This window comes from Hyperolius riggenbachi, chromosome 2 (genome assembly GCF_040937935.1).
Source record: "Hyperolius riggenbachi isolate aHypRig1 chromosome 2, aHypRig1.pri, whole genome shotgun sequence".
NCBI lineage: Eukaryota > Metazoa > Chordata > Amphibia > Anura > Hyperoliidae > Hyperolius > Hyperolius riggenbachi.
In genome coordinates this window covers 98583373-98599106 of record NC_090647.1, presented here as the reverse complement: position 1 = coordinate 98599106, position 15734 = coordinate 98583373, and the positions used below count along the sequence as shown (strand labels likewise).

Sequence of the window (15734 nt, the reverse complement as noted above, 5' to 3'; positions counted from 1 at the left end):
TAATGCAGCCAAAGATCAGCAGGAATGCCAGGCAACTGGTATTGTTTAAAAGGAAAAGGGGGAGGCTGCAGCGCATCATCCGAACAGCGGAAAGGATAATTGGCTGTAGCTTACATTCCCTGCAGGATCTTTACACTAGCAGGTGCAGAATGAGAGCAACCAAATTGCCTCTGACCCCTCTCACCCTGCTCACTCCATCTTCCAGCGCATGCCTTCAGGAGTAAGATTCCGGTCAATCGCAACTAAAACCTCTAGACACAGGAACAGCTTTTTTCCTCAAGGGGTAGCCATACTTAATGCTGAACCACGTTAGAGCTGCTAGGACTTGAAAGTAATCAGCACAGAACTGTAAATTAACAATTCTCACCTTGCTTACTGCCACTATACTCACATACTGTCCTTGACTTGTAATATACATACTGTCTGTCCTTATATTTTTTTTGTTTGTGTTTGCGTTTGTTAAGCAACTGCCAAGACAAATTCCTTGTAGGTGCAAACTTACTTGGCGAAATAAACTGATTCCGATTCTGATTTGGCTACCTTTATATCACTCTCAATTCATATGTCCTTTAAAGCACAGTTCCTCAACCCTGTCCTCAAGGCTCACCAGCCACCAACAGTACATGTTTTGCAGAAAACCACACTCATTCACAGGTGAGGAAATTAGTATCGCAGCAGAGCTGATTATCTACCTCTGTGGATTTCCACAAAACATGCACTGTTCGTGGGCCTTGAGGACAGGGTTGGAGAATACTGCTTTAGAGAGAGTGTCCAACCATGTGTATAGTACCACGGAAACAGCTGTTAAAGGGAACCTTAACTGAGAGGGATATGGATGTTTCCTTTTAAAGAATACCAATTGCCTTGCAGTCCTGCTGTTGTCTTTGGCTGTAGCAGTGGCTGAATCACAGACCTGAAACAAGCATGCAGCTAATCCAGTCTGACTTCAGTCAGAGCACCTGATCTGCATGCTTGTTCAGGGGCTGTGGCTAAAAGTATTAGAGACACAGGATCAGCAGGCAATTCAGGCAACTGGTATTATTTTAAAAGAAAAAAAAACATATCCTTCTCAGTTTAGGTTCCCTTTAAGGTATAAGTATCCTGGAGATAGGCCAGTGCCAAGCCTCGACCAAACTGCTCAAAACAGTCCTGGAACCAAGCAAAATAGAAAAGAAGCACACCACCGGCTGCAAAAGTTGCTTGTATTGCGGAACAGAAGCACATGTTCCGCAATATAAGCAACTTTTTAGCCAGGGGTGTTCCACCTCTTTTCTATTTTGGTTGGTCCTTTAAAGTATACCTGTAGGGAAAAATGGGGCTCCCCACAGGGCACTCCCCTTTAGGGGAGGGGGTTAGCCTGACACCTCCCACCCCCCCAAAAAAAATTTCTTGTAGACATGAGCAGTAGCACAGACCTGTTTGTCAGAAAACAAACAAGCCTACCGTAATTGGTTCCTTGCTACTGCACATACCCGAGCCATCCGCCACTGCACAGTGGCATGGAACCGATCGGGCTCGACTTTTTCCTCCAAAGCTCAAGCGGATCAGTGCTACTGCATAGGCACACTGCGGCTGCGCTTGGGGGTTTCATCGCTGGATCGGCCTGGCTGAGGAAGACAGGGAGGCCTTTTCAGGATCCAGAGGCTTCCCCCTCCACAGGTAAGTATTCCAAATGTAGTATAGAACACCTTACAGGTTTGCTTTAAAGGGAAGTGAGAAGGATGTGGAGGGTACACTGGAGTTCCAAGCATAATTGGCACATGAAAAGGAATACATTCCAGCACTTTGCTTCTATACACTGCTTATAATTTAAATATGATTGCTTACATAATTTCCCATGCCTAAATTTATGTTTAGCTGTAATTTAACCACATAAAACATGATCATTTATAATACTACACTTTTCTTTAAAGTGGATCTCCAGCCTTCCTGTTAAAATCTAGCAGCCATCTTGTAAAAGAATGTTATAGTTTAAAGGAAATAAATATGGCAGCCTCCATATTTTTTATTTACTGTATAAATATACATATAAAAAAAAAATCAAAAGTTGCAAGTGAGAAGTGAAAGCTTCTGCTAAGTGCAGTGATTACCAAAACCATTTATATACATAGCTGCCTTTTACAATGACAGTCACAGCAAACATGTAGCTGGAGTTACACTTTAACATACCTCTTTAACTTTTTTAAATATAGTCACAAATTCTTCATTTATGGATAAACTTCTGCGCTCTATATCTCCACGCAGATTCCTCCGACTCCTCAAACTGTTTTCAGTGAAAAATATGGAGAGGGATTTAAGGGCTTCCAGCATTTCCTGTAAACATAAATGATCATCAACATTATTTATGCACATCAGGTGAACATTTTAGCAGGCTCTTTATTTCAATGATACTTTTTAGGCATATTCACATTTCCCTGTTAACTAGCTTTACTAAGTGCTGTTTCACACTGTAAATCCTAAAATGCAAACGCAAAGCTATTTTGTAGTACCGTAAGCGATTTTACTTTTAACACAATTGCTGTGCAAATGCTACATGCAGTGTATTTGTGATTTTAAGAAAAACAAATTGCTCTAGTGTGAAAATTGTCATAGGATAAGGTCACTTCCCCACTTGCAGGGCGCAAGCAATGCGGATGGCCATAGCAGTGTACGGGACTTTCATTGCTCTATAAATCTCTCTAATGCGATGCAGATCTCATTCATGTATAAGGCCAGAAACCCACTAGGAGCGCTTTCTAATCGCTAGTGATTTGAGAAAGCTCTTGCTAATGCAATGCTATGGAAGATTTTTATAAAATCACATCACTCAAGTGGGATCACACCCATAGCATTACATTAGCAAGAGTTTTCAAATCGCAAAACGCTCAGAAAATCGCTCCTGGTGGGTTTCTGGCCTAATTCACGGAATTGCAACTTCACCAGATTTTTCAGCTCTAGTTTAGTTTTGGGGACCCAGCACGAAACATCATAGGGAAATTCCGGTAATCGTGATTGGGTAGACAGCACCCTCTCGAACAGCTAGGTTCCAAATAAGTTGTAGGAAAGTATGCTTAAACTATTTGGCCAAATACAACACTTTATACTGTAAAAGGTGCAGTGATTGGATAACTGTTCCCTATGAGGTTTCCTGCTGGGTCCCACAAACTAGACTAGTTTTTGTGTATCAGGGCAGGCCTCTATGTAACTCTCAGACAGTGCAGTCTATACACTTCTGATGTTTTGCGTATCGCACACACTGGGCGTTGCTAAAACCACAATCAGCTATGTAAGCGAGAAATAGGGCATAACATAGGAAAAGTAGTTTTTGAATCACTAGCAATCAGAAACGCTTGGAGTGATTTGCCTTTTAGTAGGATGGCTTTTCGGTCTCTTTTAGCCCCCTATACATTCCTAGTAGTTTGGGTCACCCCAAGCTGCTTGGTTGCTCTGGCAACCTGAAAATCATTGAAAAAGAGCTTGCAAACAGTCCTGTAAGGTAGATTCAATAAAACACCTTTTATGTTCTTGATTAGGAAAAGGGATCCAGAAATGATATAGATGCTAGATTTTCATCACATGAGACAATTGCTTGAGATAATCCATAACAAAAATCTAGAGTATGTGAAGGTATCACGTCTCATTGTTTATCTGTTCCCTAAGCTGGGTCACTAAATATGAAACAAATGACCATTATTGCTTAACTTGCAGTGATCCTCCACTTATTTGTCAAGCCTCTCAATTGATTGCAACGTGTGTACAGTAATCGTTACCAAAACTTTCCACCAAAACTATGAACTATGTTCATTTCAGGAGACAATGTTTCAGCTACTGTACTGCATTTATAGTACTGATTTCTGCATTTGTATTGTACCATGTTGCATGCACACTGTACTGTACTATACTGCATGCACAATATGTGTTTCATATTGTGCTAAATGTTATACTCAGCATTTATTGGGCACGTTCAGTAGAGTAGTGTGGCTCTATCACGTTTGTCTCTGTAGTAGGACTACAAGTCTCAGCTGCACTCTATGTGCTGTAGCTTCAGTACAGCCTGGGAAGGTATAAGACTGACATCTCTGGCCTCTACTGTCCAGCATCCTGAATCCTCACCTTGTCATTATCCAGCCGTGTCTCCAGGATCTTGTTGAGTTTCCTGGACAGGGGGTTGGAGCTCTGAGATGTAGAAAGAGAAACATTTCCCCCGTTTACTTCAACCTCCGCCATGGGCACTGACTGTAAAAACTCTCCCTTCCCTCTGTACAGTTTACAGCCGTGGAACGCAGACACATCACCCGGTGGACCGCATGGATCGGCTTCCGGGATATCATCCAATCAGCTTCACCCGATGCGTCACTTTGTCGTGTCAACACGCAGGCACAGAAAGAGTTTGTTTTGCTCATGCGTACAATGCAGAATCGGCGTCAATCCACTCCTCCAGTGAGAAGAAGAGGCTTTGAATACAGCACTCCTTATTTCTTACACGTTTTTTTTTCATTTATACCACGCCATGGGAGAGTCTTATACATACGTATATAATTAATGGACTTTTTATCATTATACACTACTTTGCCTATTGTTTTTTTCTCTGTTTAATTTAATTGGCAGTTGGCTGATGGTGTAATGGTTAAGGGCTCTGCCTCTGACACAGAAGACCAGGGTTCGAATCTCGGCTCTGCCTGTTCAGTAAGCCAGCACTAATTCAGTAGGAGACCTTTGGCAAGTCTCCCTTACACTGCTACTGCCAATAGAGCGCGCCCTAGTGGCTGCTGCTCTGCTCTGGCGCTTTGAGTCCGCAAGGAGAAAAGCGCAATATAAATGTTATTTGTCTTGTCTATTTGTCTTAATAATATATAATATTTATTTAATATATAATAGTAGAGTGAAGGCAGTGTGGAGTCCGAGCCCGTATTATTGTTTCCTCACAATCTAAACAAGGGCTTCGGTACTCCAAGACGGAGATGGTGTCCTGAGCATTAGCTGAAAACACAAGCTGAAAACATAAGCTGAAAACAGTACATGCAAATAAAGTGCTGGTGTATATCTATTAACCGGTTAAGGATGATGCTAGTTGAAATCTACGCCCTGTTTTGATGCTTATGTGACTGCCAGGGTGTAGATTTCAGCTCAACCAACGCAGCGCATTCTCATCGCTCCCGCCGCTGTCTTCCCGTCCCACCTCACTTGTTCTGCCATCTCTATAACAACGGAGCCCTGTGAGCTGGTCAGGAGCCTATTTCGTTGGCTCCTGACCCAGTTTATCAATGTAAGGTGGACGGCGGGTATCTGCGGCAATTCGTCGATATTCTGCAGTTCCTTGTACCAGCAGTCTCTGATCCTTAAAGGGAACCAGAGACGAGGGGATCCTTAAAAATTAAAAAAGTTTATACATACCTGGGGCTTCCTTCAGCCCCATAAGCCTGGATCGCTCCCACGCCGCCATCCTCCACTGCCTCTATCGCCGGTACCGGGTCCCGTCACTTCTGCCGGACGCGACCAGTTGTACACATGCACAGGGGCTCCCTCCGGCTTTGTACGCATGCGCCTGCGCAATATGGAGGGAGCGCACTGCGCTTGCATTGACTGGATGAAATTACGGGACCCGGTACCGGCTGACAGAGGCAGCGGAGGATGGCGGCGTGGGAGCGATCCAGGCTTATGGGGCTGGAGGAAGCCCCAAAGCATGTATAAATCTATTTATTCTTCATCTCTGGTTCTCTTTAAGGGGCAGAGATCGCTGGTACTTAAAGTGTACCAGAGCTTAAAGGGACTCCGAGCTCACCCAAAAAAAGAAAGTTGTACTCACCAGGGGCTTTCTCCAGCCCAGTGCTGGTCGGGAGGTCCCATGCCGGCGTCCTGGCTCCTCTCCTTCTCCCCGCTCCGGAATGGCTGACAGGCCGCAGCCCGGGCGACACTCGGCAGAGTGTCGGGCTGCTCCTTCCGCGTATGACGCGGCTGATGTCACACGCCGGTCGCCTCGCGTCATCACGGCGGCCGGCGTGAAAGTACTGCGCATGCGCGATTAAAGCGTGCATGCACAGTAATTTCACGCCGGCCGCCATGATGACGCGAGGCGGCCGGCGTGTGACGTCAGCCGCGTCATACGCGGAAGGAGCAGCCCGACACTCTGCCGAGTGTCGCCCGGGCTGCGGCCTGTCAGCCATTCCGGAGCGGGGAGAAGGAGAGGAGCCAGGACGCCGGCGTGGGACCTCCCGACCAGCACTGGGCTGGAGAAAGCCCCTGGTGAGTACAACTTTCTTTTTTTGGGTGAGCTCGGAGTCCCTTTAACCAGCCTGGCGGTATATACGAGCTCACCTCGTCCATTACCGCCGGAGGCTGCCGCTCAGGCCCTGCTGGGCCGATTTTTATCAAATAAAAAAGGTGCACATGCAGCCGGCACTTTGCCAGCCGTGTGTGCTACCTGATTGCCGCTGCCGTGTGCAGCGGCGAAAGAGGGTCCCCCCAGCCGTCCGAGCCCAGCGCAGCCGGACCAAACAGTTCCGGCCATCGCTAAAGGCTGGATCGGAGGCGGCTGACGTCAGGCGACGAGGAAAGCGAAACAAGAAAGGCCGCTCATCGCCTCCGGCGATCAGAAGTATGCAACAGGAGCGCCCTCTAGTGGGCTTTCATGCAGCCAACTTTTAGTTGGCTGCATGCGATAGTTTTTTTTTTTTTATTTAAAAAAAAACATCCGGTCGCCAGCCTGGCGATCTTAATAGAACGCCAGGCTGGTTAATAAAATAAACAGATTTATACATATATGGGGCTTTCTCCAGCACCCTTCCGCTCGGATCGCTCCCACGCCGCCGTCCTCCACTGCCCTCAGCTTGGGGAACCGGGTCCCTGCACTTCCGTCAGTCGGCTCCAGTCTATGCAGGAAAAGTGCGCCCTCTATGTATCTCTCCAGTGGCTGCTGGAGAGGTACGCAAAGAGCACACTTCTCTTACATCAGACTGAAGCCGACAGAAGTGCAGGGACCCGATTCCCGAAGCTGCGGGCAGCGGAGGACGGCGGTGTGGGAGTGATCCGAGTGGATGGGGCTGGAGGAAGCCCCAGGTATGAATAAATCTTTTTGTTTCATTCAGCTCTGATGCCAGTTTCACAGAAACGTGACACTGTACAGTCCCTACAATCAGATTAATTACAATCATGCAGCGTCAAAGTAAGAAGAACCGTGGACTCAGTTCTGATAACGTGATGCGTGTAAACGTTGTGTGCTTGTACATCAGACAGACGTTGCTCGCTTATCAAGTCAATATTTCATAAATATTTGTGCTTTTCTTGCAAACCTCTCTTAACCACTTATGTGTCCGTTGCCAGTATATCTACGGCCCTTGAGACTTTATCTTAGCTTCACGGGTGTAGATAAACGTACCTCGCCACGACCACTTGATGCGTGCTTTCTCATCGCCGCCGGTTAGTACATTGATTTGTGAATGGGAAGATATGTTCCCATTCCTCCAATCAAAGTACCTGTGATCAATGATCACCGGCATCAGTGAGGTGCCGGTGGTCATTGACAAAGTGAAAGTAAAAACATACTCACAACACTTGCTGTGTACTGTTAACAGTACACAGGAATAAAGTGGGGGGACATCCGGTGGTCAAAAAGTAAAAATACCCCTAGTGAAGTGAATTGGATTGGGCCCTATGTGCATTGAATCATACCCGATTGCTGTCCAAACCATTATATAAGGGATGTTCATACGCTGCATTGTAATAGACCAGGTTTTCCACATACTCTGGATAAAGATATAGAAAAAAAAACAGCGTACAGTCCCTCCCTTTTGACCTTTAATCTTATGGTACGTATACACTTGCGACTATGGTCGTTTGAAACAGCAGCTTGACGACCGGTCTGCCGACAATCGGGTAAAGAACTTTACCAAACGATCATTAAGTACAACGACAAACGAGCGATATCGGCACGATGAGAAAATCCAACAGGACGGATTGTATCGAGCGACAATCGTTACAAAACTATAGTGTGTAGTTATCTGCCGAAAACGATCGTTACAAGGGCCAATGCGCCTGCGTTGGATTCTGCCCAGCTTCTGTACTTCCTGTGTAACGCGACCCGTAAAGATTGTTACATTACAAATTTCAAATAAACTTTGTTTTCAAGTTAACTATCATATATTTTTATCTATTGTAACTCCATTTTATTGAGGTTTTTTTTTATTTTATATAAACATGTACGCAACATTTCCCTCTGATCGTTCTTTTCTGCGAGAACGATCGTTAAAATGTGTATGATGATCGCTGCATTACATCAATGCATTCCAATCGTTCCAATATTGTTCGTCTGGTAACTATCGTACCTTGCAAACGATCGTTATCGCAAGTGTGTACGTAGCATTAGGTCCACTTACATCTGCCCCAATCTCTGGAACTTCTGAAAAATGTAGGCCTGTATTATTAGTAGAAATGAGTAACATGTAACATGGTTCATCATGATTTGCTTTCACTGCCAGCACTTGTGAGGGCGTGTTTCCATGAAATAGGTGAAGTGGGTCAGAATGGCATGCACCACTTCCTGTGCAAAGTAAGCCAGAAGGGTTTTTTTGGCTCTGCCATACAGGAACTGGGATATAAAACTGTGACATAAAGGTAAATATGGCATATGCAGATAGCAAGATAAACAACAACACCTACATACCGTATATTAAATTTAATTTAAAAAAAATCCCACATTAATTAACACCTTACCTCCCCTTCTCCTATAGTTACCAAAATAAAAACTTGTTGAAAAAAGTGACATAAAAAAAAAATCATAAATAGTTATCTTAGGGACTCAACTTTTTAATATGTGTGTCATGAGGGTATATTACTGTTATTTTTGCAAATAAGGGCTCCTAATTACGAACAGAACTGAAAAAAATACACCTTTATTACCAAATAAAGTATTGTCTCCCTATATTGTACCAGGTATATCATTTAAATGTTGTAATAGCCGGGAAAAGTAGGCAAATAAAATGTGTGGGTTTTATCCACAGTAGTATGTTTTGTTTTAAAACTATAATGGCTGAAAACTAAGAAATAATGATTTTTTTCCCCTTTTTTTCTTAATATTCCTATTAAAATGCATATAGAATAAAATAATTATTAGCAAAAGTACCACCTAAAGAAAGCCTAATTGGTGGTGAAAAACAGATATAAATCATTTTGGTGTGGTAAGCAGTGATAAATTTATTAGCGAGTGGATGGGAGGAGCACTGAAATGTGAAAATTGCTCTGGTCCATAAGGTGAAACACCACCTGTAGTGGTCAAGTGATTTAACCAAATTACTTGCAATCCAAAGTTTTACTGTACTGCAAAGCACATGGTATAATTGTAGCCTTAGGCCTGGAACCCACTAGCGGTACATTACTAGGCCGTTGCTTAGCAGTTGTAATCTGAAAAGCTCTTGCTAATATAATGCTATGGGTGTGAGCTCACTTGAGCGATGTGATTTTATAAAAATCCCCCATAGCATTGCATTTGCAAGAGCTTTTTCAAAATCACTAGCGATTAGAAAAGGCTGCTAGTGGGTTTAAGGCCTAAGTCCTGTTCGTCAGAACAGTTTCATCTTTTCATCTTCCCCCTGTTCTGTCTCCTCAGCACACCTTTTCATCAAATTGCTTCACTCTATCATGTTCTCCTAAGTATGCCGTTTTCTTATATTGCTATATCAAGGGACTGCTTCTTTTAATTTCCCTAGTGCATGAATGTATTTTATCTCCCATGTGAATGCTTTTACTAACTTTACTTTATCTCATGTTCAAAAGACATTAAGCCGCTGCGAGAAACATTTACATTAATTAGCACCTATTTATACACATAATTATGCAATAAATGCCTAGGTGGGAATCTGTGCATCAGTTATCTTATTTGGTATTTCAAAATTAGAGATGATTGATGAATTGCAAATTTTTCAGACTTGGTGCAAGTTTAGTTGCTATTTGAATGCAGGTAGGGTTTGGACCAATCAAAGGTCATTGCTGCTGATTTTGGAATAATCCAGCTTTATGGTGTGTACGCACTTGAAAGATTAATGAAAGATCTTAGACCAATTTTACCCCTTTCCATGTGGTATGAGAGCCATACTCTACACAGTCTATTCTAATGAGCTGAACCAGGGGCGTCTCTAGCCATTTTGTCACTCCAGGCGAGAAAACCGCCGATCCGCTCAGCAAAGTGCTGCCTGTACCAATTTTGGGGCGATTTTGCCTCAATGGAAGGTAAAATTGCTTTGTGCAGCGATTGCGTTCGCGTTTTTCAGAATAAATACAGTATATTTATTATTTTCCAGGTCAAAGAGAACGCAATCGCTCTGCAAAACCGCTTAGAAAAGTAGTTCACAAAAAAAACAGCGCGCAGGTAATCGCCGGGAATCGCAAATAAAAATTGCCTCAAAAAACACCAAACGCGAACGGACATGCGAAAGGAATGCAATGTGAACAAGGCCTCAGTAGGTGTTCATATTGCAGCTAAATTTCATTAAAATGGAAACATTTGCATCTCATTGCCGTTTCATACTGCTGCATCTGTATTTTCCAATGGAAAAAAATCACACACCTATCTGGAGTGGTTGTTGGTGTTGGATCCCAATGGCAGGTATATAAACACGATCAAAGGATGAGTCCACACTTACTCCAGGAATGATGCAAATGTTATGCTGGGAATACATGGCTCGATTCTGAGATGACAAGATGGTTGGATAGATCATTTCCGACATGTCCGATCACCAGTCAATCGTTTTGCCACTCGATTTGTCATTGAAGTGAATTGAAAAAGATATTCCTGTGATACAGTGAGAGCGGCCTTGTTCTGTTTGTCACATTACACACAGGCAAGCTGATCTGCATCTCCGGCCCTCAGCCTGTGAAAACTTCACTCCCCTCTCCTCCTCTCTCCTCCTCTCTTCCCCTGAAATGTAGACCTGTAATATTAGTACAAATGAGTAATGTGTAACATGGTTCATCATGATTTGCTTTCACTGCCAGGGGTGCGTTTCCATGAAATCGGGGAAGTGGGGAAGAATGGCATGCACAACTTCCTGTGGAAAGTAAGTCAGAAGTTGTGTTTGGCTCCGCCATACAGGAACTGTGACATAAAACTGTGACATAAAGGTAAATATGGCACATGCAGATAGCAAGATGTGCAACAACAAAACTGTATATAGTGTTAGGCCAAGCTTATTATTCCAGGAGCAAAAAGCAGAAAACATGTGACGTGAGCTGTATGGTTGTTTAGAAATGGAAGTTTATCATTTAAAGGTCATACATTAGTCATGACATTATGCAGAAATAAAACAGAGAAGAAAGGAAATAGGCATTACTGTCAGTAATGCAGCAATCACAAAGGTGATTTATACACTATGTAAAACCTTTCACCCTCTCTGCAATGGAACAAATTGGCAGCGCCGTGTTTTTCTTTGTGTATAATGACATGAAACCGACTTATTTCACTGGGAGAATTCAGCTGGCGCATTGTACACCTGATATTCAGCTTTACAGTCACTGAGCCTTCTCTGTAATGGGAAAAACAGAAGTGCCATTCACTTTGTAATATAGCATGAATTTTCATTATATCACTGACAATGCCTTTTACAGTATCTCAGTATAGACACATTACACTTGTGCTTTCGCTACCTAGTGATTAGTAACACAATTAGGGTTCCATTTCTTCCCCCACAGAATGCAATGCATCTCATTTCTATGGATTTTAAATCCCTTGCAGCATTAGTGTTATGCACACCCACGGGCACAAATACACAGACTACCGCTAGCATGCCAGGGGTGGACGCCTTTCAGTGGAATGTAGAGAGCTTTTCGACCATGTTATTATTATTTTAATATTATGATGTATCTATATAGCGTCATCTTCTAAGAGTACCATATTTTTCGACATATAAGATGCTCTTGCAAATAAGACACATCTAGGATTAGAGGCAAAAATCAGGGGGAAAAAAATACTAAACCTATTGTGTCTATAGTGCAAGGCCGTTTTATGGACCTTTTTCCCCCCACAAACTGTCTTTATCCTAGATAAACTGCCCAGCTACACTGACTTCTCTCCCAGCTACATTGACTACACTGCCCAGCTACATTGACTACTGTCCAGCTACATTGACTACTCTTACAGCTACCCTGACTACCAACCCAGCTGCACTGACTATACTCCCATCTGCACTGACTACACACCCATCGATATTGACTCCACTACCATCTAGGTACCAGGTGTCCTCCCCACAAGCTCTTGCCCATCCAGCAACACACACGATTTCCTCCTTTCATCTCCGCTGCTGTATAAAGCCGATTCCACTGCTGTATACACTCATCCTGCATGACCTCTGTCACTCCGAGTTCTCTCAAGCTGCACACGTCATTCGTGACCTGACGCAGTGCACAGCTAGATGACACCAGTGAACCCGGAAGGGCGGAGACCACACAGGACGAGTGTAGAGAGTGGCGGAATCAGCTGTATACAGCGGCAGAAACGTACTGAGGAGACGGTGCGTCGCTGGATGGCTAAGAGCTTGTGGGGATAACACTTCAGCATATAAGACGCACTGGCTTTTTCACCCAAATTTGGGGGGAGAAAAAGTGTGTCTTACATGCCAATATATATATATACTGTATATATAGTCTTGAGTCTTGCCACTAACTGTTCCTCAAAGGAGCTCACAATCGAATCCGTACCATACTTAAATAAAAGACCTTGTTATTATTATCTGCCTGGAAGGAAACGTTAATTCCATACTCCAAATCTCCTTCTTTGCTAGTCAAAAAATCAGTTTAGTTCACTTGACGGTTGGAACCCACTAGAGCGATTGTTTGAGCATTTAGGGAGTGATTCAAAGTGCTAGCAATTTCCCTAAACGCTCAGCTAATGTTAATGGATGGACCAAATTCCACTGGAGCAATTGTGATTAGCAAAATCGCAACGCAGAACATGCAGCATTTTTAAACGTTAGTGTTTCTGCAATGTAAAGTATATAAACGCTGGCGTAATCGCTCATGAATCGATATACAGAGCGATTTTGCTAGCGTTTGTAAATTGCTGAACACTGTAAAAAAATTAAAATTAATTGAAAGGACCAATCAGAATTAAAACCGCTAATCACTACACAATTGCTGGCAAAACGCTTACACTTTTAAAATCGCTAACAAAAACGCAGGAAAACGCTCCTGAGATGGTTACAAACCGCTCATACAAAACGCTAGCGATTGCGATTAGCGATAGCGATTTGTAGTGGGTTCCAGGCCTAAGTATCAAATTGATTCACTGCCTGCTAGAAACCAATCCAGTTCAGATTCTGTCTGTGATGCGAATTAACAGAAACTCTGCAAAAATCAAGCCAATGTTAATTTTACTGCAGAATAGATTATCGCTTGTTGTGGTTATTTAAGACAAGATTGAAAAGTCTTTTTTGAATTCTATTCTAAACAGAGTGAGGCGTTTGTGACTAGATGTATGCAAGGTGTTGAATCACTGTGTGTTAATGAACTTTGCAAGCATGAATCCACCTCTGCCTTAATAACTGCTTATAAAGAAATCAAGCTATCTGGTTGTCACCCTTTTCTTTCAGTTCACTCTTTGAATTCCTCTTATTTAGTTCAGTACACCCACTCCACAGCCTTCAAGGGGTTTTGTGGGGCTTCCTGAGGAAATAAACTGCCACTTACCTGGGGCTTCTATCAGCCCCCTGCAGCGGTAATGTCCCACGCCGTCCTGCTCCAATCCGCCGTTCCCTGCAGCCAGCACCGGGCTGATTTTCGTCTGTCACACAGACGAATAATGCGCGTTGCCGCGCCTCTGCTCGTGTCATCTGAGGCTTACTGCGCAGGCGCAGTACAACGGAGCCTTGTACTGCGCTTGCGCAGTAAGCTTCCGATGACGCAGGCGGAAGCGAGCGGGTGCGCGGCCACTGTAGCGCAGCCGCAGTTGGATCCCATGCCGCGCTAGACCGGGGCCGATGGCGGAGAACGGCAGATGGAAGGAGGACGGCGTGGGACATTACCGCTGCATAGGGCTGATAGACGCCCAAGGTAAGTGTCTGTTTTCCTCCTCAGAAACCCCTAACAGAACTCCTTTAAAGAGAACCCGAGGTGGGTTAGAGAAATTTGTTGAGGGGATAGCTGTAAATTTGGCCAGCTTCTTGGGGGTAAAGTACCAGCTACATAAGAGTTTACAGGCCTACTCCTTGATGATCATATTTGACGAGGCTTTAGCTCTATTGTCTGATTTACATTCTGAAATTTATCACAGATATGGACATTTTTGCTCATGTCAGGTGCATCTCTGCGGAATGTTTATTTACTGAGAATTCTGAAGCAAGTGAAAATAATGCCTAGTCTCCCAGAATGCTCTGGGAGGAGAATTCTGCTTAGCTAATCAGCCTAAGCCATGCATCACTGGGAGGGCAGGGCTAAATAGCAATATAAAACAGTATATAAAGATAGGAAGTGTTTCTGTTGCTGAAACCATCAAAATTACTGTAACAGTGGGTATCCTAAATTTACTGCATTCTATTACATGTCACCACAGTGCCTCTTTTTTACCCATTAGCAGCTTCAAAGGAATGATTTTGTTTTGAGATAAGTGCACTGCTCTTGACCTCAGCTGGCAGAACTCGCTGTGCTGTAAATTCTTGGAATGCTTTGATGTCTCTCTGCTAGCAAAAAATATAGAAACTGAAAGCAGAAGTCCTCTGTTATTGTTTTACACTGCCCCCTAGTGACAAGTGGCCAGAAATACACATTACAGCAGTACTAATTATTAGCAAGGAAATGTAACAAATAAGAAATAAAAAAATGTGCTGATATAAATTGGTATGGAGCACTCGCAAGCCTCTAAATAAATTGGCTGCTAAAGAGTTAAAATCAAAATGTTCTGCTAATCCATATCTTATAAAGTAGTAAGTATCCAGCCTGATCTACGCAGCTGATACCTGTACCATGTGATCCTCCTGCCGGTTCTCCTAAGCAGTAAAGTGGAATGCAGAAATCAGTCAAGCTCTACCACAATGTCAATAATAGAAGACTGGATTGAACTTATTGGATAAAAGCACACACGGCAGGAGGAGATGATTACATATTTTGCATTGAAGAAGCCATGTGTAAAGAAAGAACGCGCTGTGCACTCCGCACACATAATAGTGTGGACTCTTCTAATAAGATATTCCCAGCACATATACATGGAACATACATTACATTACAGTCCAGCTAGCTGAAGAATGAGTTCATTTCGATTCATGGTACAGATTGATAAATGTAATATCAAGTGGCTGATGTCAAACAATCCTGCATTTATATCACACATTTACAAGTGGAATAGGAGGTTTCAATATTGGAAGGGAATATGAGGAATGTAATTAAGATAGATTGACCTTCTACAGCTGGAATGTTAAAATAAATACGTGTTGGCAAAAAAAAAAAAGTTAAAAATAACATGTACTCTGTGTGCTCCAGTTGTGTTGCTATTTCCATTATTATGCCTGGTATAGACTTTGGAGAATTTCCAGACTTGCGAAGCTCAATTTGCCATCATTACAGATACCCATGTGAATGTATTACAGAGTCTTGCGTACCATAGCTTGAGGGCTAGGAAATATAATATACAGCAAAGATTCAGATTTCTGGTCCTTCGTAAATGCCTTAAAGAGACTCTGTAACAAAATGTTCAGCCTTATTTCTTCTATCCTATAAGTTCCTATGCCTGATCTAATGTGCTCTGGCTTACTGCAGCCTTTCCTAGTTGCACAGTGGCT

The 15734-nt window shown here is 43.2% G+C and overlaps 1 protein-coding gene across 1 annotated transcript in view; it reads right to left on the bottom strand.

Annotated features, from left to right (window-relative positions):
* COG6 (component of oligomeric golgi complex 6) overlaps positions 1–4304 on the bottom strand; it is a 162589-nt gene extending 158285 nt beyond the window's left edge. The window contains exons 1-2 of the mRNA XM_068265035.1: positions 4093–4304; positions 2170–2313 (exon numbers count right to left, since the gene is read on the bottom strand). Coding sequence (XP_068121136.1) covers positions 2170–2313; positions 4093–4206 — 258 coding nt within the window. The 5' untranslated portion in view covers positions 4207–4304. The remainder of the gene's footprint in view (positions 1–2169; positions 2314–4092) is intronic.
* Positions 4305–15734: the final 11430 nt, after the last annotated feature.